The sequence below is a fragment of the Nelumbo lutea genome, chromosome 6 (genome assembly GCF_056320005.1).
Source record: "Nelumbo lutea isolate HS-2025 chromosome 6, American lotus-T2T, whole genome shotgun sequence".
In the NCBI taxonomy this organism is placed as follows: Eukaryota; Viridiplantae; Streptophyta; class Magnoliopsida; order Proteales; family Nelumbonaceae; genus Nelumbo; species Nelumbo lutea.
This window is the reverse complement of record NC_142689.1, coordinates 55417078-55443379: the sequence shown is the minus strand read 5'-3', so window position 1 is coordinate 55443379 and position 26302 is coordinate 55417078. Positions and strand designations below refer to the sequence as shown.

General features: G+C 40.1%; 1 protein-coding gene across 3 annotated transcripts in view; it reads right to left on the bottom strand.

Moving 5' to 3' along the window:
* LOC148848964 (syntaxin-132-like) overlaps positions 1-26302 on the bottom strand; it is a 76856-nt gene that overhangs the window by 30068 nt on the left and 20486 nt on the right. For all 3 annotated transcript variants that reach the window (XM_088952315.1, XM_088952314.1, XM_088952316.1), the window contains 2 exons: positions 10596-10669; positions 23-65 (listed from right to left, as the gene is read on the bottom strand). In XM_088952315.1, the coding sequence (XP_088808441.1) occupies positions 23-65; positions 10596-10669 (117 nt within the window). The remainder of the gene's footprint in view (positions 1-22; positions 66-10595; positions 10670-26302) is intronic.

Below are 26302 nucleotides of genomic sequence, written 5' to 3'. Positions count from 1 at the left end.
AGAGCTGCAATAAAGATGGTACCTGAAACTCAGACATCTTGTCTTTAAATTTCTTCTTCAAAGAACTACACTTGAACGAAAAGGAAAACTAAGTGAAGTTTCTTGGACTTGAATAACAAATTTTTTGCTTAGCTATATATATGTGATGTTTCCAAAATGTTGAACTTCGAAATCTAGATAAATTTACATGTCCACGCAGTTCAATGACGATGTTTTATACCATGTTCCCAACATTTACATAAAAAAATAAAGTGCATCTGATTACAAAGTTCATTTACCCATGCAGATCATGATAGATAATACAAAATAAGAAATGAAATAACAATTCTTTGTTTATCAAGAGGGGTAGTGAGATAAGTAAGAATGAACAGCCATATTTGTACTATGAATCTATGATAAAGGTCCAATATACATGTTCCATTCATCGACTGCAGGTAGTATGGAACAACCCACTTAGTGTGAGCATCTACAGAAGGTATGGTATAGTTACCCAAGAAAATGCCATTTAAGATGATCATAGAGTCCACCATCACAGATTTTCACAGGTTAGTAATTAGATGCTAACATGATCATAGATCTCATCATGGTTAGAATGGATGATTGTGTTTTGACTGGAGAGCAGTTCAAGGGAATTTAAGTAGATTCCTTTCAAGTAATTGGAAAATGGTGGATATGTCATCATTGCATGCTGATCACAATCACAGATTTTCACATTTTCTTGCATGCTGATCACAATAATAAATAAATAAAATAAAATAAAAAATCAAAAATAAATTTGAACAAAATAAAAAAATGCAAAAAAATAAAAAAATCATTACATAATATTAATAAAAATATAAGCTTTAATTTTAAAATAAATGTTATCTAATATTAAAATACATAAATATAACATGTAAAGCATATCCAAACGAGAATTTAAAAATAAAATCAAATATATAAAACATTTTCAAGCATATAAAACCCACAATCTCTTTTTTTCTCAATTGCATTACTTCAAGTACCTAATGTGTCGTAAAACATATTACATTCTTGATTCTATGAGCCGCCTTTGTGCCAAACCCCTCGAGGCAAGCCCAAATAAGTCCACATTAGGTCTTAAATTCTTAGTTCTACCACAAAAAATAATGATTTTATAGTTTTTATTGCTTTTTAAGAAGATATTTTATTAGGATGAGTGAATGAAAAAAACTACCAAATAATGATTTTTTGTGTGAGAACTAAGAATTTAAGACAAAATGTGGACTTATTTGGGCTTGCCTCGAGGGGCGTGGCACGGGGGTCCAGGGGCGGAGCCCCCAGCCCAGCCGCTAAAAACAAAAAAAAAAAGAAAAAAAGCTTCAAAGTTTCAAAAGGCACACGCCTGGGCTGAGGCACAAGGCGCACCAAGCACACGCCTAGGCACACCAAGCATGCGCCTTTTGAAAGGGCTGCACCTAGGACCTAGGCGAGGCACCTACCCTGAAATGTGCCTCACCTGTGCGCCTATTAATAATAAAACATTTCACTGATGCTGAAAAAATTTACTGATGGTTATACATTTTAATTGGATTGGAGTCAGCAAGATGGTCACTCTTGTAGAGAAGATGGGCCAAATGGGCCTTAGTATCTCTCCTTTCTTTAGTTGTGTTTACTTTTAATGTTTATGAGTAGTGGGCCTTAGGTGTGGGCCTATCTTTTCTTTTTCATTAGTCTTTAGTGCTGGCCGCCCTACTAAGGGTACACTTGTAATTGTGCTCATATGACAATTATGAGAATAAAAGATAAGATTGGGGGACTGAAGAGAGGATTGAACTCTCTCTTCTTTCTTCTCTTCCATCTTCTTCTTCAATCTTCTTTTTCTCTTTTATTTTATTCTTTTTATTTCAAATTATTGCAGCTGGGACTTACAACTACTCTCTTGCACCTGATGGACGCCATCCCATGTTACTTGGACTCTTCATTTCACACCAAATACCCATTGGACACAGCATGACATGGATGACATGGACAAGGGTATAGAATACTATAAATCCATGTCCTATTTTTCGATGCCAAGTTTTGATAGATTAGATACATATTCACTTAACTGAAAATATTGACCAATGTGGTTAAAGTATAAATTAAAGTAAGCATTTTGAACTTGAATATATACAATGTTCAAACAAGAATACCCTTTAAGCTTGATAGATTGTAGTTTTCCAGAGCATGTACACATATTTTGGGCTTCTATCATCTTACAAGGTGGTTTATTTGCTTTCATTTTCTGTCCATATTTCCCCTTTTTGGATATCTTATATGTTTATGACTTGTGTTAGTAGGTAGTGGGCCTTAGTTATGGGCCTGATTTCTCTTTTTTTATTGTTGTCTTTAGTGATTGACACTCTACTAAGGGCACTTATGTAATTGTCCTTATGTTTTACAACAAAAGAATAAAAGTGATCATTGGGGGCTGAAGAGAAGTTTTGAACTACTCTCTTCTTCTTCCCTTCTTCCATTTTGTTTCTCCATCACTTCTCTCTCTTCAATCCCCTTCTTTTCTCCTGTTTCTTTTCTTTTAATTCAGATTATTGCAGGTGTGATTTACAACTGTAAGGTTTCTATGTCCCCTCATAGGCCACCCCTCCACTGTGGATGTTTGGTGTTAAAAAGAAAAATAGAAAAAAGAATCATCTTTATTATGCTAAACACGATTATTGCCTCTAGAGACATACTTTTCTCATTGAGTATTCTTTCATTCCTATTCTCAAATGGTCCAAAGAACTGCTGCCCTAATACATCTTCACATAATATTAATTCTTCCTCTCAGCCAAGGTGGTTGCTTGATGGATATTCCTTATAATTAGTGGGCTTATACCATAGCCAAAGAGAGTGAAGACCCATTTCCAAATTCCCCTAGCAAACAAATAGGAAATTAACAAATGACATGTAGCTTCTCACTAGCACAACATAAGAAACAGAAACAAAGAGATAAGCACCATGATGGTATCTTTCTTTGTAGTGTTTCACACGTGTTGATGCTTATGGTATACCTCCTAACAAAAGGCCCTCACTTTGGGCAAAACCACCAAATCATCAACAGTGGTAATCCTATGTATTTCCTCTGCAATACAACTCTTATCAATGTAAACTTTTGGTTACATTGTAGAGAACACTGATGTGGGCCCCACAGCTACGGCCCCACTGTGTTCGTAGGGTAGAAGATGTTCTAGTCTGCCTAGGGTTAGCTATTGGTCATTTAGTTGTTTCAGTTGTTATTTATTTCAGTCTTATTTTTTGCTCTATTTGTTAAGTAAAGACTAAGAGCAGATCTGTCCTTTCCATGTAATGAGCATAACCTATAAATATTAATTAAAGTGGCGGCGGCAGAACATTAAGCTTCTGCTCCTCCTTTCAACCCTTGTGTTCTACTGCTTCTCCTCCCTCTTCCTCTTCTTTCCTCTTACCTTTCTTCTTATCTTCAATCCTGAAATCCATTAGGGTTCAAGACTGATAACAGTCCTGAACTTCTACTTGGTATCAGAGCTAGGGCTTCTCATGTGAGTCTAGTCCAGCCGACCACATGAGAACCATCTAAGGCTGGAAATTGAGAAAGCAGAGTTCGTTGACTGGTTCTTGGAGATCTCCAGAGGATTAGCAGCTGTTTGAAGAAGTGCCACAGTTGCAGCGAGTTGGTGATCAGGAAGAATCAGAGGAGGCTAGGGTTTGGGTAACCTTAGTAGGCAGCGAACTGCATCCTATTTTAAGTCTTTTATTTTCTGAGAGAAGTAACATCAGAGAAGATAGGTTGGACCTATCCAGCAAGGGTGCCTGAACCACTCTAGGGTTTTATCTCTCTATTCTCTAGGGTTTTGTCTTATCCTTGCGGCAAACCCTAGTATTGGACTGAACCTTGTGATCTTATCCCTGCGGCAAATCCTAATAGTTCAGTTTTAGGGTTTCAGCATATCAGATTGATCAGTTTAAGGTTTCATATTAACCCTAATACAAACCTTATCCGTACGGTACTGTCTGGAGTGTACAGTTTTTAAGACTGATTAAAACCTCAAATTGGCTTCAGCATATCAGATTGTTCTTCAAACTGATTTTCAGTCTTCTTTTGGGGTTTCGAACACTTCTAAAGGGGTGAAAACAGTTCGGATTGTTGCTGTTGTGTGTGATTGTTGATTTCAGATCAGTTTTATACATATTTCATGCACATCTACTGTGAGTACAGATTGGTTCTATACTGATTTTGTGATTGTGGTTGGTAGTCCTAGTGCTGGTTTTGACTGTAGTAACCCTAATTTTGAGACTTTTGGTTCTTGACCGAAATGGAGTTTAAGAATCAGGTAGAAGGCAGTTTTGGGAACAGCAGTTATGGTGGTGGTTCTGAGACAGGTTTTCAGATTACAACCGTAAAGTTTGATGGATCAAACTATTTGGAATGGGCCTAATCAGCCATGATGGCTATTGGGGGAAGAGGGAAAGTAGGGTATCTCTTGGGAGATGTGGCAGAACCTTCCAAGGGAGACCCTATGTATACCAAGTGGGTCCAAGAAAACTACTTGGTTATGACATGGCTCCGTAATTCTATGCAGCCCCATATCAGCCGAAATTACTTATGGGCAAAAACAGCCAAGGAGATATGGAATGTGATGAAAGAGACTTACTCCCAACCCCTTAATGTTGCCAGAGCATATGAGTAGAAATGTGAGGTGAATTCCCTTAAACAATGAGAGAAACCGGTGTCGGTCTACTTCTCTACCTTGAAGTCCCTGTGGCATGAGATTGATCACTTAGAGACTCTTGAGTGGGAGAGTCCCAGAGATGCTCAGATACATAGAAAGCACATCGAGACAAATAGAGTGTTTGAGTTCCTGACATGACTAAATTCAGAATATGATATTGTGAGACAGCAGATTTTGACCAGAGATAGTGTGACCCTCTCTCAGGCATACTCCTTAGTGCATAGTGAAGAGACCAGGAGGAAAGTCATGATGCAACCTCAGCCGCTTACACCTGCCTTGGTAGCTATCAAACCCAAAACAGAGGGTGATTCAGAGAGGGACAGAAAGAAGGAAGATAAAAGGGATGTGGTGTGTGAGCATTGCAAGAAACCTAAACACACAAAAGAAACATGTTGGAAGCTGCATCCATATTTGGTCCCGGCAAAGTTGAGAAATAAAAGGGGTAATGCTTATGTGGCTATGACTACTGATTCAGCATCCTCATCTGGCACGAGAGGCACACCATTAGAGACCTTAGCTGCAGTTCGGGCTGCTCTAATACAATTGGAGAAGGAAGTTGGCAGTTCAGCTCAGTTACCGCAGTCATCATCAGCTCCGGCCACATCGGCCTTTGCACACTCAGGTACTTGAGCCTCAGCCTACCATGCCTCCGCTCCAGGTACTACTGAACCGTGTTGGGTAATAGATTCAGGTGCATCCGACCATATGACTAGCTTGCCCTCTTTGTTTACTACTTATTACTTATCTTCTGGTAGGGATAAAGTATCTATAGTTGATGGCTCTCTTGTCCCTATTTTCTGGCAAGGGTGACATCAAACTGTCGGATACTATATCCTTGTCCTCTGTCTTGCATGTTCCTAAACTGGATACTAACCTCCTTTCCGTTAGTAGTATTACCAAACATTTGAACTGCTCAGTAACTTTCTTTCCTGACCGATGTGTTTTTCAGGACCTGGAGACGAAGAAGGTGATTGGGACTGGCTGTGAGACAAATGGGATCTATCTGCTCGGGGAGAGTTCTCGTCGGGAAGAGTTAGTGGATAAGAAATTACTTGTTTCTCAGGTTGTGAGTCCGATTATGCTTTGGCATAACCGATTGGGTCATTTATCTTTTCGGTCCTTGAAGAGTCTGTTTCCTACTTTGTTTCAGTCTGTTGAGTCATCTCAGTTGAAGTGTGAAAGTTGTGAGTTTGCTAAACATTGTAGAAACTCTTATTCATTGAGTAATAAAAGGAGTAATAGTTCTTTTGATATTGTGCATACTGATGTTTGGGGGCCATATCACATTCCTTCTATGGGTGGGTACAGGTATTTTTTGTTATTTGTTGATGACCACACCTGGTTTTCTTGGGTTTATCTTATGCGATCACGAGATGAGGTGCTTACCTTGACCCAAAACTTCCACCAAATGATCCTAACCCAGTTTGATGCCAGGATGAAAGTGCTTAGATTTGATAGCGCAAAGGAATACTTTGCTAAGCCATTGGCACCGTACCTCCTTAATCATGGGGTTATCCACCAGAGCACTTGCCCTCATACACCTCAACAGAATGGGGTTGCAGAGAGGAAGAATAGGCACATCTTGGAGGTGGCTAGAAGTATTATGTTTACCTCCAATGTCCCTATTCGCTTCTGGGGTGATGCTATCCTTACGGCAGTATACCTCAGCAGAATGGGGTTGTGGACTGATTTTCAGTCTTCTTTCTTGGTTATGCACAAACTCAAAAGGGTTATTGTTGTTATGATCCTGTCTCAGGGAAGAAGTTTGTATCCATGGATGTCACTTTCTTTGAGGAGACACCCTACTATTCTCGTGTCTCTCCTTAGGGGGAGAGTAGTGAGCGTGGAGATTTGGGTCCTTTTCTTCAGAGGGAGTGCAGTGAGGACAGGGTTAATACCTTTCGGGCTGTTCCCTTACCTATTCTAGTTGGTGATGAGGGTTGTAGTTGCGAGGGTGGTCAGAGAGATCAGGAGTTGAGAGTCTATCACAGGCGATGCAGGCAGGTTGATCCCGGTCATCAACAGTCCCAGCCAGCTCCAATCTCTTCTGTGGCTCCAAGTCCAGATATTATAGTCCCAGGGCCCACAGAGACTCCTTCCATTGTTGCTACCTCACCCTCTGCAGATGACCTTGACCTTCCCTTTGCCCTCCGTAAAGGAAAACGACATTGCACCACATCTACAGCCCACTGCATCTCCCAATTTTTGTCCTATGTTCGCCTATCTCCCTCCTACAAGTCCTATCTCACCTCCGTTGCTGATGTCCCTATTCCGAGAACAGTGCAAGAAGCCCTATCAGTCCAGGAGTGGAGAGGTGCAATGCAAGTTGAAATGGATGCCCTGTTGAAAAATAATACCTGGGAGCTAGTTGACTTGCCCAAAGGAAAGAAACCAGTTGGATGCAGGTGGGTATTTACTGTGAAGCACAATGCGGATGGTTCCATTGAGAGGTCCAAAGCTCGGCTAGTTGCAAAAGGGTTCACTCAGACTTATGGTATAGATTACTTGGAGACATTTGCCCCGGTAGCCAAGATGACCACCATTCGGGTTCTATTATCTCTTGCAGCAAGCTACACTTGGCCTTTGTACCAAATGGATGTTAAGAATGCCTTCCTGAACTCTATGATACAGAGGCATGTAAGAAGGTCTACCGGCTCAACAAGGCATTGTATGGTTTGAAGCAGTCACCTTGAGCTTGGTTCGACAGATTCAGACTAGCCCTTGGGAAGTTTGGTTATGTACAGGCCCAATCAGATCATACACTGTTCATCAAGAGGGTGGAGTCGTCACTAACACTACTTGCAGTATATGTTGATGATATTGTGGTGACAGGAAATGACAACCATGAGATTGAGTCCCTCAAACAGTTCCTTCATCAAGAGTTTGAGGTGAAAGATCTGGGTACACTACGGTATTTTTTGGGTATTGAGGTTGCTAGATCTAAATAGGGGATCTTTGTCTCTCAAAGGAAATATGTTTTAGATCTCTTGGCTGAAACTGGAAAGCTAGGTGTCAAACCTGCAGATACACCCATTGAACAGAACCACAGGATTAGTGCAGAGAGTGGGGAGCTGCTTGAAGACAAAATTATGTTCTAGCGGTTAGTGGGAAAGCTCCTATATCTATGCCTCACCCGACCAGATATCAGTTATGCCGTTAGTGTTGTCAGTCAGTACATGCATTCTCCTAGAACCATGCACCTTCTAGCAGCAGAAAGAATACTAGCATACTTGAAGAGATGCCCGGGTAGAGGTATATTGTTCAAGAACAATGACCACATGAAGGTGGAAGTCGGATGCCGATTGGGCTGGGAGTGTTGATGACAAAAGGTCTACCTCTGGATATTGTGCTCTTGTGGGAGGTAACCTGGTTTCTTGGAGGAGTAAGAAACAGAGTGTTGTCTCCCGATCCAGTGCTTAAGCTGAGTACAGGTCAATGGCTAATGGAGTGGCTGAAAGTCTTTGGCTGAGACCACTACTTGAGGAGTTGGGTATTGAGTATGAGAAGCCCCTGATGTTGTATTGTGATAATCAAGCAGCTATTAATATAGCACACAACCCAGTGCAGCATGACAGGACTAAACATATTGAAGTTGATCGACACTTTGTACGAGAGAGGGTCTCATCACAAGAAGTGTGTCTCCCATACATCACCTCCAATATGCAACTGGCAGATATCCTCACCAAAGTTGTACCACGGAAGAAGCTAGAGGCAGATCTATCCAAGTTGGGAATGATAAACATTTATTCCCAACTTGAGGGGGAGTGTAGAGAACACTGATGTGGGCCCCACTGTGTTCATAGGGTAGAAGATGTTCTAGTCTGCCTAGGGTTAGCTATTGGTCATTTAGTTGTTTCAGTTGTTATTTATTTCAGTCTTATTTTTTGCTCTATTTGTTATGTAAAGACTAAGGGCAGATCTGTCCTTTCCATATAATGAGCATAACCTATAAATATTAATTAAAGTGGCGGCGGCAAAACATTAAGCTTCAGCTCCTCCTTTCAACCCTTGTGTTCTACTGCTTCTCCTCCCTCTTCCTCTTCTTTCCTCTTACCTTTCTTCTTATCTTCAATCCTGAAATCCATTAGGGTTCAAGACTGATAACAGTCCTGAACTTCTACTTACGTATTTTCTCAAATAGCCTCACCAAATGTTTCAGCTTCTTATCTCCCACCTCCCCAATGTCATTACAGAAAACCACCAAATCATCAACAGTTTGCAAATGAGAAACTACTCTCTCTACTCTACTTTTCCCACTCTCCATCCTGTAATCACAACACAACTATCTACTTTTAGAATTAGTCCACTAAATACATCCAGAACAACGGTCAGTAGAAATGGAGAGTGGCTTTCCTTGCCTGAAACCCCTCTTGGCTTTAGAAGAAATCTTTTACCCTCCCATTTACTAAGATCTAGTAGTGGGCAGATTGGAGGAATCCTCTAATACACATGCCATCTATCCCCCAAACCACATTTCTCTAGAACTTCCTCCAAAAAAAATCTATATGATCATATGTCTTTTCAAGATCAACCTTACACAAAAGAGGTAAAATGTTGTGGTTGTGTACTATGGCCATGGTTCTGTGGACTATTAAGCAAGAAACAAATTCAAAAATATTTCAAGACAAAAGTTTGTCAAAGGAAGATTTTTTGAAAATATCTCCGTGCAAGTTGCCCATTGGGTGAAATCAATAGGCTTACTTGCACAATTATCAGTTGATGACATTTCAAGGGCTTGGTAGGTAATTGCTGATTCATCACCATTAGTTCCTAGAGTTTCTTTGATGGATATGGTTTTAGGAATCCTGGCATTTCAAACATTAATGGAGTTTTTAGAGATAGTTTCGATCACATATTAAGCTTCTACTTGGGTCCTGTTAGGCATGGGGACTCCACTAGAGTAGAAATCTTTTTTTTTCATCAGTAAGCAGATATGTTAGCATTGCTACAAGGATAGCAAGAATACTAAACTATAGTGGTTTTAAACTTTTTACGGTGGAAGGGGACTCAAAGGTGGTAGTGGGATGAAATAAAAACAAGAACAAAGGCACATGGAAGCAAAGAGATAATACAAGGTGCTGAGAATACTTTTCAGATTGTAGTAACTATAAAATGGGTTGACATGTCAGAAAATTGCCTACCAGATGAACTAGTTAGGCAGGTTGCACTTGCACATAGGGATCACATGTTTAGGGGATTTTATCCTATGAAGAAACTTGTTGGGGGTAGGTAGAATGTACACTAGCCTACATAAGTGGGATGCCTTAGGACTAACAGGTTGGAAAATTGCCTACCAGATGCACTAGATAGGCAGGGTGCACATAGGGATCAAATGCTTAGAGGATTTTATCCTATGAAGAAACTTGTCAGGGGTAGGTAGACTGGAGCCTAACTTACATTGTTGGGGTTCCTCAGGACACACATATACTTTGTGTAACATATATATTATTTATTTCTACTATTAATAAATTGATCGTTTGTGGTTGCTGATTCAAAAAAAAAAAAAGAGAGAAAAAAAAAACAACCTTACACGTCCAACCTCTATGGCCAACCCTCTTCATGTCCTCCAATCATTCGTTGCCAATTAGATACTTATCAGACCTTACCTTTTGTGTTTTTGCACAAAGTAGCCGCTCTCAGACTCGAACCAACATTCTAATGCTTATCAGCCCAAGATTTTACCAAAGCCCTTGCATCCCAGAATGTTAAGGTCTGACAGAGATTATGTAATATAAGCACCAATTACAATTACATGCAATACTACTTTATAATACCAAGTACCATGCATAGAATTATGCACTACGAATTTAAAACGGGTCCTTCTAAGAACTAGATAACAAAGGAATTTCCAAAATAAAATAAAGGAAAAAAGTTAAGTCTGTAACTTACGCAGTTGTTGCCATCCTAGACCGGTCTACGCCTGTTCCTTGTTCACATCCAGGATTCTTCCTATTTGTGACATTCTGTAAAAGAGAAAAAAAGAGTCAAAAGAGAACATTTTTTTTATCAATAAACACTTGTTAAGGAATATTAAAGAAACAGATGCAATAGAGTTAGGGGAGAGGTAAACTCTCATAACCCTCCTCATAGAGAGAAAAAATCAAGATTACAACAAAACCCAGAACAACTGATCCCTTCCCACCCCTTTGTTTAGCAAGTGTATCAGCAAAAGAGCTAACACTTCTTGGACAGAAAAATCAAGTACATATTTTCTTTGTGACAGAAAAATCCCCTTCTTGGATCTTACAACTTCAATACCAAGAAAGTATCGGAAATCACCAAGGCCCTTAATCTCAAATTTAGAAGCAAAGAATGACTTTAATTGAAAGATACATGTGAAATCATCACCTATCACAACAAATGTCATCAACATATACTATCAACATTGTTACTCTACCATCAACTCTTCTAATAAATAAGGTGTGGTCAGACTGAGATTAAGAAAAACCAATCTTTAAGATGGCATTCTTGAACCTGTCAAACCATGCTCTTGGAGATTGTTTTAGCTCATACAAAGGCTTCTTCAAGTGGCACACTTTCCCATCACTGTTAGGAAAACTTACCCCAGGCGGTAAGCCCATATACACTTCCTCTTGTGAGTCCCTATTAAGGAAGGCATTCTTTATATCCATTTGATATAAAGGCCACGAGTAATAGGTGGCAAGAGACATGGTCACATGAATAGAGTTCATTTTAGCAACTGGAGCAAAGGTTTCCAGATAATCAATGCCATAATTCTAAGTGTACCCTTTGGCTACAAGTCGAGCTTTGTATCTTTCAATTGAGTCATCTGCCTTGTGCTTAACAGTATAAACCCACTTACACTCAACAAGAATCTTATCTTTAGGGCAAGGAGCAACCTCCCAAGTTTTTATTAGGGCCTCCATTTCTTGGTTCATAGCTTCCTTCCAATGGGGAAACTGCATTGCCTCTGTAACACTATGAAGGATGGAAACAGAAGAGATAGCAGAAATATAGGCACAATAGGAAGATGAAGAGCATCATAAGACACAGACATATAGTTAGTGATAGGATACTTGCTAAATGTCCTCTTCTCTTTTCGAATGGCAATAGGAAGATCAAGGTTAGAATAAATAATAGTATTTTCAGGAGGTTCCAGATTACTTGAGTTTGGGGAATCAGATTGTGATGGGCATTCTGCTTCAGGAGCCACCCTCTTACTACGCCTGATGAAAAACTGCTGCCAAGACCGAGGTCGATACACAAGAGGAGGAGGAGAAGGAATAGAGGTGGGAAGGGAGGGAGGAATAGAAGTAGGAACAGGAAGGCGGAAGGGAGTCCGATCTTCACTTGCATTCTCCCCCTGAAGAGAAGGACGGGGTGACTGGAAAAAGGAAGAGGACTCCAAAAATGTAACATCCTTAGAGACATATCTCTTGCTAGAGAGAGCATCAAAGCATCTATAGCCTTTCTGGACTGGAGAGTAACCAAGGAATACACACTTAATTGATTTAGGATCAAACTTGCGCCAAGAAGGACTCATATCTTGAACAAAACAAAAAACACAACCAAAGACCTTGAGAGGTAGATTAAAAGGAGGTTCATTAGGGAAGATTAGTTGCTGAGGAGAATGAAGGTTAAAGACCCTTGATGGAAGTCCATTAATGAGATATACAGCTATCTCAACAGCATCAACCCAGAACGAGTTGGAAAATGAGTTTGGAACAATAAGCCTCGAGCAACTTCAACCACATGCCTATTATTTCTTTCAGCCACCCCATTTTGTTATAGAGTATGACTACATGAACTTTGGTGAATAGTGCCCGTCTTCAAGAAACCTATGCAAATGATGTTCAAAGTATTCCTTGGCATTGCCAGATCTTATTATCTTAACTCTTTTCTCAGATTGTGTCTCGACCATATTCATTAAGTTTTGAATAATCATAGGAACTTCATCTCTACTTTTCATCAAATAAAGCCATGTATACCAACTACAGTTATCAATGAAGAGAATGAAATATCTGTAACCCCCCCCCATACAGGGGACAACATATGGGCCCCAAACATCAATATGGATCAAGTGGAAAGCAACATTACTTATTTTACTGTTTGCAAAATATGTGTTTCTACATTGTTTGGATAAATGACAAACTTCACATTCAAAATTCAATTTGGACGCAGAATCAAACAAGTTTGGAAACAAAAACTCGATAGAATCGACAGACATAACCAAGGCGACAATGCCATAATTTCAAAAGACTCATTTTCTCATTGGAACAAGACTTAGTCTGGCTTGACAATCCATGCTCTAAAGGTCCATCCAGGAGGTAGACTCCATCCACTTCATGCCCACTTCCAATCGTCTTCCCCGTGCTCAGGTCCTAAAAAACACAATGGTTGGAAAAAAAGGTCTTGAGCAATTGTGGGATTTTCTTAGAGAACTAACAGATAATAAATTGTTTTTGTAGCCAGGGCACATGTAGAATAGAATCAAGAGAAAGGTTATTAGTGATTCTTACTTCACCCTAACCCGATATTTGGGGTCTGAGATCCATTAGCAACAATAATCTTGCCCTTCCCCAGAGTTAACTTATATGAGGTAAAATTTGAAGGCATACCAGTCATATGGGCACTGGCCCCAGAGTCTACAATCCATGGGCTAAAGGAAGTGGAACAAGCAAGTGCAGTACCTGTCTTGGCATATGAACTAGATAGATTACTAAGTCCAGAACCAAATGAGGAGGATGTACCACCCTTCTCTAGCTGCAACAATATATTCCTAAGTTTGTCCATCGCATCAAAGGAGTCAAGTACATTCGAGGGCTGAGCATCATTACCAACTATAGCCAAGTGAGCATTGCTCTTCTTCCCAGTTTTGTACTTCTTCGGCTTTAGATGAGGATTGAGCTTCCAGCACCTTTCTTTAGTGTGTCTTGGCTTCTTGCAGTACTCACAAATAACATCCTCGACCTACCAAAAAATCAAAGACTCTATTCTCCTCTATGCACTTCCGATACTGCTCACTATCTTCAGGGTCCTAAACTAGAGATTTCAAGTGATCCATATCTTCCAGATAGACTGTAGAGAAGAGAAATACATAGAAACAAATCTCTCCCCTTGACGCATACTACAAGCTTCCCTCCGAAGCTGATACACTCTAGCAGTATTGTTAACTTGGGAATAAGTAGCAACCACCCTATCCCAGATATCTTTGGCAGATGGAAGAAACGTGTAATTTCGGGTAATATGAGGTTGCATTGAGCAAATCATCTATGACATAACAAGGGAGTTGTCCTGTTCTCACCTTGCAAATTTCGGGTCTTCAGGACTCGGCTTTACTTCCCTTCCTGTGATGAATCCTAGTTTACCCCCCCTCCCAGTAATGGTAAGTTTAGCAGACTGAGACCAGTCTAAAAAATTAGTTCCATCCAGTTAACAGTAGTTATCATACCACTAGAAATAGCTGCAGTTCCCAGGAACATATCGAGAACCATCTGAAAATCCTTAGAGGATTCCATATTCTAACAAGACACCTTTTCACCAACCAAAAAGGACCCCCAACACTTTAACCGAGGTTCCAGACCCAAAAACCAGGTTACCACACGGTTAAGAACTAAAGGAAGCCCGAAAAAACTAGGTTGGCGGCAAAATAGGAGAAAAAAAATCTCCCAAAAATCATACAGTGCTCAGAAAATTATGGGACCACTTCCCATCAATCCCAAATTGAAAAATAACCTGAATGGTCTAGATTTTCAGTAGAAAAAATATCATTAAACCTGTTGTACATGGATCGACATCAGATCTGGAATTTCTGCAATTTGTTCCTTAAAAAATCCACCAAAAATCATAGAAGCTTCATATGATGACAAGAGTCATACCAAAATTTTTCTAAAATCAGCGAATCAAACTGTGTTGGTTTCATAGACTGCCGTCAGCACCTGTACGGACTGCTGACGTCATCCGACAGCGGTTTGACGTCAGCAATTCGCCTTTGGGTAGATCAGCAAAGAACAACTCCCAAATGCTTCTACCCACTCTGATACCAAGTTGTAGAAACTAAGGTTTCAAGAGAGAAGAAGAAGAGAAGAGAAGAGAAGAAGAAGAGGAAGAGGAAGAAGAGAGCAAGTGCCAAGAGGTGTTTATTGTTCACTGTTTACACCCTCAAAAGATTACTTTATAATTTGAGAAAATAATAATTACAAGAAGGCCCCTATATGGGTGCCCAAATACTAAGAGTATAAGAAGAAAAAAAACCAAAAACACCCATGCATAGACTCTAGCCATTCTCAACAGATTAGACTATCTTAATCCACTCTGAGCAGTTGGCCTAGCTTTATATTAATAATAAAAACAATGACAAATCACAAATATGCCCTTATTTATGAAAAACAATGGACAGGAGTATCCATAAAATAAGATAAAATGACTTATCTATCCTGCCGCCCAATAAACCTTGAAATAATACTCTTTTAACACTCTCCCTCAAGTTGGTGTATATATATCATATAGACCCAACTTGTTAGTGATGAAATCAATATGAGAATGATATAGGGCCTTGGTCCATAAATCAGCTAACTGGTCCCCAATCTTCACAAATAGTATGTCAATATCACCACTTTGAATCTTCTCTCTATCAAAGCGGCAATCTACCTTAATATGTTTTGTCCTCTCATGAATTAGATTTGTTGCAATATGAATGGGGGCTTGATTATCATAGTGCAAGTGCATAAGAGTCTTTACTAGAATTCCAATTTCTTAATGGCTCTTAAGCCACACTAGTTCTCTTGTTGCTTGATTCATGGCTCTATACTCAGCTTCTGCACTTAATTTTTTTATTAGCAACAAAAAAAAAATATTTTATTAATTCAGGAAAAATTTACAATAATATGAATAGCCTCGGCTACCCCAAACTGTTAGGACAATATCAGTACCATATTCTTACAGTTACAGATGAGCCCAAAAACAATTCCCTATATTGACCCCTTGCCTAGCAAAATAATCAGCAAGCTGTTTGCTAATCTAGGTACCCATTGCACATTCACCTACATGTCTTTTGTAAATCTTTTAAATGTCTTAACCTCATTTCTGACATACAATGGAATTTTTTCATTATCTTTCAGCCATCTAATGATCACCTTTGAATCTCCTTCAACCAACAGCTTTAGTTCTGCACCTGTTGACTCTCCTTGTCCTGTAGGTCCATAATACAAGAACACCAATTTTCCTTCACTATTTCTTATCACCCCTCCCATTCCAGCAGCACCAGGATTACCAAGACAGCTCCCATCAAAATTCAACTTGAAATCCATTGGTGGTAACCAGATTACCATTTGTTTCTTCTTAGCTGAAGATGATGAAGCAACTGTGTCCCACTGTCTAATAATATCATCAAATGTGAAATCAAGAAGCAAGGTGCCAATCATCTGGTTGGTTAGGTCACCAGCTGGCCGTAGTGGAAACTTGGGATCGAATCCCGCCTGCACCTGGTTGGGGGGGTTATGGGTTGGGGGATGAGCTACCCCCCGTTGTGTATCCCTTTGAAAAGAAATCAAAAATATATATATATATATATGTTAAGTCAAGAAACATGTTTGTTGTCTTCACCCAATGTGTGTCACCTAGACCATTATATTTCAATCAGAGCCTGTTTACTTCTTTTTTTCTCCTAAAAAATTCTCTTGTTTCTTTCTTCCCACAATGTCCAGATCACTACAGCTCTTGTGCACTTCCAAAGCAATCTTTCCCTCTTCCTTGGCTAGCTGAAAGTCAAGGGATCAAACAATATCCAAGCTGAATGGACTGTTCCGCCTGCAACCAAACAAGGAAAAAAAATCCCAAATACAACAAGCAAAAGGATAGAAAATGAGTAAGTGATGAGCAGATTCACCATTTGATATACACAAGGCACACCAGTTTGTGGAGATAGTCACCAACCAGGTCTCCTCTGTAAAAAGTCACGAGCATCAATTGCACCATGGTAAGCCTCCCAACAAGAAGCACTCACACTAGGGGGGATTAGACGACACCACACTTCCTTTACAGGGAAAGACATAGGAAGTGAAGGAGAGGAAACCAACATTTTAAAAAAGGAAGCACAGGTGAAATTCCCAAAGGAATTACCGTCCATAATCAGCTATCCACTCTACTATTATCGATAAAATCTCCATCCAATAACAGAAGCAATTGTGACATAAGGTCCACCTCTAAATCCACCACATTCCTATGGAAGCCCAAATTCCAACCAATTCCAAGCTAAGGGAAATTAACCAAGAACTCACATATGGGCCTACCCTTGAAAGATGAAATAGCAACCAAGAAGGGAAAAGACTCCATTAAAGAAGTTTCACCTAGTCATAGATCCTCCCAAAATCTGATTTTGTTTCCCGAATTGGTATCATACGTGGTATGAGGCAAAAAGTGTGGAAACATTTTGTGGATAGCCTTCCAAGGAGAAGCATTGGAAACCCTATGAGATATTCTAGCATCCCAACCATTCTCTGAAAGCCCATAAATGCTCACTACCACTTAATGCCAAAGTTTGTCTGTAAATCACCAAAGCCATTTCCCTAATAGAGTTCAATTCTTTTCCTTCAGTCTTCCCAACCCCAGCCCACCACACCCTTTCCTCCTATATACCACCTCCCATCTACTTAAGTGATCTTTCTTTTCCTCCCCAGGTTCCCATAGAAAGGCCCTCATTATTTTTTCTTTTTTTTTTTTTTTCACAATGGCCTGAGGCATGCAAAAGATTGATAAGTAATAAATTGGAAGACTAGCCAATGTGGATTTAAAAAGAGTTATTCTACCTCCCAAGGAGATATAGTTTTTCTTCCAACCCGCTAATTTCCTTTCAAATTTCTCCACCACCGGGTCCTAAAAAGACAACCTTCTAGGATTCACTTCCTAGGGTAGCCCCAAGTATCTCAATGGCCATCCACTTGAAGTACACCCTAACTCCCTAGCCCAACCTTCAATCTCAGAATGACTCAAATTGATTCCACCAACCACACTCTTGCTAAGATTTACCTATAAATTTGTTACTCAAAGAGATTCACAAAAATTATGATGTCGTCTGTAAATTGTAGATGGGTCACCCTTACCCAATCTCTTCCTATCCTCCACTTTTTTATTAACCCTCCCTATCTCTTCTACACTTGATTTAGCTACAACATTTTGTTTCTTGCACTTACAGGAAATAAAATTGTCACCTAAAAACATACAATACCCTGTTGTTGACCTCCTATCCATTGGTGATCCAACCCAACCAGCATCTATGAACCCAGACATAGTCAAATGACCATTATCTAAGTAGATTATTCCCATACCTGGTGATCCCTCAAGGTACTTTATGATATGGTACACAACTTTAAGATGTGGGACATGTGGAGAGCTCGTAAACTAAATTACAACCCCCACTACAATATAGATGTCTAAACAAGTGATAGTCAAGTAACTTAGCTTCCCTACAAGTCTCCTGTATTGCCCGAGATAATCAACTAACTGCCCTAATATGAAACAAGCTTAATATTGGGATCCATGGGTTTAGCAACTGATTTACACCCCATCATACTTGTCTCCTCAAGTAGATCCAGCATATACTTACGTTGTGATAGAGAGATCTCTGTGGTTGATCTCATCACTTATATGCCAAAAAAAAACCGATATTTAGTATGGAATCTCTTTTAGAAAGTGCTTCAATTCACTAATGCCTTGTGAGTAACTCCATATTTAGTATGGAGATGATGATGAGGTAGGAGAAGATAGGTGGACCCGATACCTGATGTCTGGGTAAGACTTATGAGTAGAAGTGGAGGAAGATGAGGTTACAACCAACTGAATATATTCTTCCTTAAAAATAGACATTGTCTCCCCATTTGATTGATTGTTTGTAGCAATTGTCTGTCTGTGATACATCATTTGGATAGGTGACCTGGTTGGCATAGCTTCTTGGTTTCTTCAACAGATGACAATACTCCACAGTATGTCCCTCATGAGGACAATGTGCGCAAAACTGAACTCCATACAAATCTCTACAATAACCAATTGTATGTCCTTCCAACCCACAATGAGTACAAAATCTAGCATTACCATTCTTGCCTCGTCTACAACAACTTCGAACACCATTATCACCTCTACCACTAGAAATTTCAAGAGGACCACAACCTCCTCTATAACTACAATGCCCCCATCCATTACTTCCAGATACAACCAATGTTGCTTGATCAAATGACTAGATGGATTCAGATAATTTGGCCATCCGTAGTCGATAGAAAATACATCCCCCATTTCAAGTAGCTCTATACCGCCTAATATTTGAGCTCTCACCAATTCATAATTTCATCTTTAGGATTAATTCCTGAAAGAAATTTAGCCACATACAAGTCCTTTCCTTGCTTTTTCCATAACAGTTGCATCGTGATAACAAGATGGTATTTGAAGCTCCTCACAAATGCTCACCATATCAGAGTAGTAATCTTCAAGAGACTCATCTCCCTATTGTAAGTTAAAGAATGATTGAAATAACTGATATATCCAAGTAATAAGAGTACTACTGATATTTGTCTCCATAGATTTCCACAGCTATGTTTTCATCTGTGCATCTTCTAGTAACCACTCCGAATACTTGAAATTATTAGTCCCAGGCTATTTGATAGTGAGATACTTTAATTTCCCAACAACTGTAAGGAAACTTAAAATAATATATATATATATATATATATATATATAATAACTTGAAAAAGTACACTTACAATATTGCCCCTACTAACATAACATGTTAGCAACTTAAAATAATAATAGAAATAACTAACTTAACTTACTGGCACTAACAACAATATAAATAAAGACATTACTGCCCTATAACTCTACACTCCCCCTCAAGTTGGGAGTAGATATCAACCATTCCCAACTTGCATAAGTCTCTCTCCAACTTGGTCTTGGGAACTACCTTAGTGAAGAGATCAACAAGTTGTACGCTAGAGGCAGTATATGGAAGACACTTCTTGAGAAGCAACTCTCTCTGTTAAAGTGTCGATCCACTTCAATATGTTTAGCTCTATCATGTTGAACCGGGTTATGCAATATTAATAGCAACCTAATTATCACAGTATAACATCAAAGGCTTCTCATAAGCAATACCCAGTTCTTCAAATAGAGATTTCAATCATAAGACTTCAGCCACACCATTAGCCATAGATCTGTATTCAGCTTCAGCACTGGAATGAGCAGCAACATTTTGTTTTTTACTTCTCCAAGAGACAAGATTTCCTCCTATAAAGGAACAATACCTAAAGGTGGATCTCCTGTCATCAATGCACCCAGCCCAATCAGCATCTGTGTGGATTTCTATTTTCATGTGACCATTATCCTTGAAAAGTGTTTGCTGGAATACAGCAGCCGAAGAAGAAGAAGAAGAAGAGAAGAAGAAGATTTGAGAAAGGTGGCATAAACTCTTCAGCCGGCCCTACAATCTTATATAGATGATTATAAAATAATATTACATGAATGGACTAGAATGCCCCTGATTAGTGATGGGACACCTAGACAAATAAAACATTAAACAAGTTTAGGCCCAATAACTAAGAACTTAAGACACAAATATGACTAGCATAAACACTAAAAAACAGCCGAACCAACACTCCCCCTCAAGCTAAGTGTGGATGTCAGTCATGTTTAGCTTGCCAAGTAAGTCTGAGAACTTCGTTGAAGCTAGTCCTTTAGTTAATACATATGCAATCTGCATCTCGAAAGGAGTATAAGGAATGCAGAGTTCTCCTGAGACAATTCTCTCTCTAACGAAGTGTCGGTCAATCTCAATGTGCTTCGTCCTATCATGTTGCACTGGGTTATTTGCAATGTTGATGGTAGCCTTGTTGTCACAATACAGCCTGAGAGGACACTTGACCTTTATCCCGAGCTCACCAAGAAGGGTACTAAGCCACAACAGTTCAACAACACCATGAGCTATAGCTCGATATTCAGCCTCTGCACTTGATCTAGCAACCACATTTTGCTTTTTACTTCGCCATGTAACCAGATTTCCTCCAAGAAACATGCAATACCCAGAAGTAGACTTCCTATCACCAACAGAGCCAGCCCAATCTGCATCAATATATGCTTCAATTTCAATTTTATTGTGTTTTTTGAACATAATTCCTTTACCTGGGCAAGTCTTCAAGTACCTAAGAATTCTTTCCACTGCTCTCATATGAGGAATCTTTGGAGAGTGCGTGAATTGGCTGACAACATGTACAGCATAAGCAATATCTGGTCGAGTGTGAGACAGATATATCAAATTCCCTACCAGTTTTTGGTATCTTTCTCTATCAAGGTAGTCCTCACCAACAGATTCCTGTAGACCATGGTTCTGTTCTATTGGCGTATTTGCCGGTCTACACCCCATCATACATGTCTCCCCTAGAAGGTCAAGGACATACTTCCACTGACATATATAGATACCCTCTTGTGACCTAGCAACTTCAATTCCAAGGAAGTATCTCAGATGACCCAAGTCTTTGATCTCAAACTCAGAAACCAAGAACTCCTTTAATCTTTTTATCTCTTCCAGATCATCCCCTGTAATCGCCATATCATCCACATAGACGATTAGTACGTAAGTTGGCTATTCTGTTTCCTTATGAACAAAGTATGATCTGCACCACTTTGAGTGTATCCCACTCTCTTCATGGCCCCACAAAGTCTCTCAAACCAAGCACGAGGAGACTGTTTAAGGCCATATAATGCTTTCCTTAGTTTAATGCTTTCCTTAGTTTACATACTTTCCCATCAAAGCTATAACCTGGTGGAGGATCCATGAATACCTCTTCACGTAGATCACCATTTAGAAAAGCGTTTTTCACATCCAACTAATGTAGCTTCCATGAGAAATTTGCAGCTAATGACAATAAGACCCGGATTGTGTTGAGCTTCGCGACTGGAGCAAAGGTCTCTTTGTAATCGATCCCTTCCTTTTGAGTAAACCCCTTTAACACAAGTCTGGCCTTGTATCTTTAAATGGACCCGTCCTCCCTATGCTTTACAGTGAACACCCACTTGCATCCCACAGTGCTCTTCCCTTCTAGTAGATCCACTAATTCTCAAGTCCTTGCTTTCATTAAGGCTTTCATTTCTTCATTCATAGCCTCTTTCCATCTTGGATCAGACACTGCCTCTGAGTACCTAGCAGGAACATGCACAGAGGAGAGAGCAGACACAAAGGAATAATAACGAGGAGATAAACGTGAGTAAGAAACAAATTCAGCAATGGTGTGTCGGATAGTACAAGAACAGGTAGACTTACGAAGAGCAATGGGGAGATCCAAATCAGAAGTATGAGTGATAGGATTACCTGGAGTTGCTGAGGCAGATTGATCCGAGTCCGATTGATTGCTGCCATGAGTTAGAGGGTCTTTTTTCCTTCTGTTGTAGGTGATTCTTATATCTTTCTGTTGCTTACTGGTGTCCTCAGTAACATCTACGACATCAAAAGTGATAACAAGTGCAATGGGAGCCTCACTAGGTTCACCTGGGATGCTACAACTAGGAGGATCAGGAGGAGAAGATGGAAGGCCTGAGACAGAAAGAGGCACAAAAAAGGAGGGGGAAGAAGAATCCTCTTCCATCCCACTAGTCTCCCCTTGAAGAGGATTCTGGGAAGAATGAAAATAGGAGTAAGACTCAAAAAATACCACATCTTTTGTGACGTATTTCTTCTTGGTGACAGGATCATAACACTTGTAACCTTTCTGTGTAGGAGAGTACCCTAGAAAGATTCCTTTAGTAGCCCTAGGATCCAACTTGGTCTTCTTTGGATCATTTACATGTATAAAACACACACAAACAAAGACTCTAGATGGAAGAGGAAAATCTAGAAGTTTAGGGCAGAGAACAAAGAAAGAAGTTTTCATACCCAACACCTTGGATGGCATCCGATTTATCAGATATGATGCGGTAATGACGGCTTGAGACCAGTAGTGCTTGGGAACCTTGTGCTAAAATAATAAAGCTCGAGTGGTCTCCAATAAGTGCCTATTTTTGCGCTTAGCAACCCCATTCTGTTGAGGGTGTTAAAGTAAGCCGAATAGGGGTAATTTAGTCATCTCATGTTTGTTAAGTACCTTGCTTATGTGGCAGTTTTATTAGAAATACTCTGCCCACTTAAGTAAGGGAAGTTTAGTCTTTGTAAAGGTTATTAAAACTTAATAAACATTAGGGGGTCGAATGAACAGTGCACGAATCAGTTTTGACTAAACCCTCCTGTTCTCTCTCTCTTTTCTTCTTCTTCATCTTCTTCCTTCTCTCCTGGTTTGGGTTACTGTAGCTGCATTTGAAACATGGTATCAGAGCGAGGTTCCTGACCTGCTTCCGTTTGTAAAGCATCTCAACTGTGTTCGTGACACCTTCTTCTTCGTTTTTGGTTAGTTAATGGAGAGAACTGGTTCGCCCTAGGTCTGAGACATCACAAGTCGTTTCTCTCTGCTGCGCACAGTCTTCTTCATCAAGGAAAGTGATTTCAGCAGTGAATGGTTGGCTGATACTCTCAAAGGAAGGTTGGCTATCTAGTCCTTTTGTGTTGCTGGTATTTCTGGGTAGAAACCTCCAAGAATCAGTTAGTACTGATTAGAACCTAGAAAACTAGGTTCATTGTTGCCCTAGAACGGGTTGTGTACAGTAGCCGAATGGTGTAGGGTCTGCTGTAAGTGGTTGAGTGGGTTAGAGCTGCTGCAGGTGACCGAGTGGTGTAAGGTGTAATGCAGTGACCTAGCCGAGTTCTTTGTGGTTGTGTAATGCCCTCTTAAATGTGTTAAACAAGTCTGAACTAGGTGTAGCAGATTTGACTGTGTTATGGAGCTTGTGGTGCACAACTTCTATTGAGTGGTTGTAAGAGGGCCTACATGTGATTAGTGAGTGCTAAATTGATGCTTATGTGGTTCGTGGGTTTGTGAAGACAGCAGTAGTGTGAATAAGAACAAGGTGTGGGCTCTCACTGTTGTGTTTAGGGGCTGCAATAGGTACTGAAATATCAAACTGTGAATAACATTAGTCAGCTTGTAGCTGAGAAGTCAGGTTAGAGGCAACTCTGAAAGAGTACAATGGTAGCAATAGGAGATGGGTACAATGATCAGAAACCTAGTGTGGTGGTTTCCCCCGACTACCTAGGGGTACAGATGACCTCAATTAAACTGAATGGGGAAAACTACGTTCCATGGGCTAAATCTGTGGAAGTTTTTCTCAAGGCAAAGAGGAAACTGAAGCATGTAAAAGATGAGAAGCCACCGGCTGACTCTCCAAGGTTTGATGATTGGGAACATGAAGATGCTCAAATCATGACTTGGTTGTGGAATAGTATAGAGCCCAAAATTAGTGCCAACTTCATGTTCCTTGATACGGCTAAAGATATATGGGAGCATGCTAAGAAGCTATATTCTGGACAAGATAACACAACGAGTATATCAGCTTTATCAGGATTAATTTGATTTACAACAAAGAACCAAAACACTAGAAGAATACTATGCCTACATGAAGAATATAAGGAATGAACTCAATGTCTATCATCCCCTCACTCCAGATATTAAAGTTCAACAACAACAAAGGGAACAACTAGATGTTACAAGATTTTTAGTGGGGTTGAAGTCGGAGTATGAACCAATTAGAGCCCAAATATTAGGGGGCTCTTCTCTTCCTATACTTGAGGAAGTATTCTCAAGGCTTCGTAGAATTTCTTTGGGACAGACAGAGAACTCCACACAGTCTGATAGATCAGCACTTGTGACAGTTAGAGGAGGTGGACATAGTACAAGAGAGGGAGGTCATGCTCCCAGAGGAGGCTGTGGTAGTTCCATGATTGGTCGGGGTGATCGTGACTCAGGAGGAGGTCGTGGCAAAGGGAAGAATAACTCTACAAGGAAGTATACCCATTGTGGTAGGGAAGGACACACAGTGAATTTTTGTTACGACCTACATGGCCCTCTCTCTAAACGGGCTAATCATGCTATAGCAAGTGATGTTGATATCAGTGACAGTAAACAGGCAGACCGAACTCCTCCCACAGCTACATCTACTTCTGGGAGGTAGATGGTGAGTGTACCGCGTGATGAGTATGAACGGTTCCTTCAAACTACTTCATAGCATACCACTACCACATTTGCCCAACCAGGTATTGCTTGCATGTCATCTAAAACCCCTCCCTGGATTATTGACTCTGGAGCCTCAGATCATATGACCAAGACTCTAGGTGTGCTCTCTTCTCTTTCTGAAACCTCCACATCACAAACTGTTACACTTGCCAATGGGTCCTCATCTCCCATCTGTGGTGTTAGTAATGTTGACATGGCTTCTGTGCCCTTATCATTTGTTTTATATGTACCTAAGTTTCCATTCAATCTTATGTTTGTTAGTAAAATAACCAAAGCTCTTAACTATTTTGCTACCTTCTTTCCTTCCACTTGTGTTTTTCAGGATCTCAAGACGGGAAAGAAAATTGGTGGGGGGCATGAAGCTGGTGATTGTATTATCTTGACGGTGGTGGATCTTCAATTGCTCTTCAGACTTCACTTACTCCTCTACAATGGCATTGCCGACTAGGACATCCATCTCTCAAGGCTCTCAAGATTTTGGTCCCGTCATTGAGTCATTTGTCAGTTTTGCAATGTGAGTCATGTTAGTTTGGGAAACATCGTCGTGTGTCCTTCAGTCCAAGAGTTGAGAGTCATATGTTGAGTCCATTTTCATTGGTTCATTCAGATGTTTGGGGTCCAATCAAAATAGAGTCTTATAATGGGTACAAGTATTTTTTCTCCTTTATCGATGAATGTTCAAGAATGACATGGATTTATTTAATGAAAGAAAGAAGTGAATTGTTTTCCATTTTTCAAAAATTCCATGCTGAAATATGCACACAATTTGGTGTTCCAATCAAAATTCTCTGTTCAGATAATGGTCGTGAATACTTTCTTACTTCATTTCAACAGTATTTAGAATAGCATGGCATTATTCATCAGACCTCATGTGCATTCACCCCTCAACAGAATGGGGTAGCTGAACAGAAGAACCGTCAGCTTCTTGAAACTGCTCGGTCTATTCTTTATCACATGAATGTTCCTAAACGGTTTTTGAGGGATGCTGTACTCACTGCATGTTTTCTCATTAATCGGATGCCCTCTTTCATCCTTCATGGTCGGTCCCCCTTCTCTATCATGTTTCCCACTTTATCTCCATTCCCATTAACTCCTCATGTCTTTGGTTGTGTGCTTTATCCACAATCTGAGTCCTGGAATAGACAAGCTAGATGCACATTCAATTAAATGTGTCTTCCTTGGCTACTCACAGACTCAAAAAGGGTACAAGTGTTATAATCCCATTACCTGGAAGTGCTATGTCTGCCCTGATGTCACCTTTTTTGAGTCTGTCCCCTTCTCAAGTCTTGAAGCACCTTCGTCTCCACCCGTACTTCCTCTTCCTCTTCCTGTCAGTGATCCAGTTCCAGATGTTGTTGTTGGAGTAGACTCATCACCTCATCCAGTGCAGATCACCACCGAATGACCACCAATCCGACAAGTGTATACACGTCGAACGACACCGGCCCCTCCTCCAGCTTCTACCTCATCTGTAGATCCTCTCATGGCTCCTATTGTTGA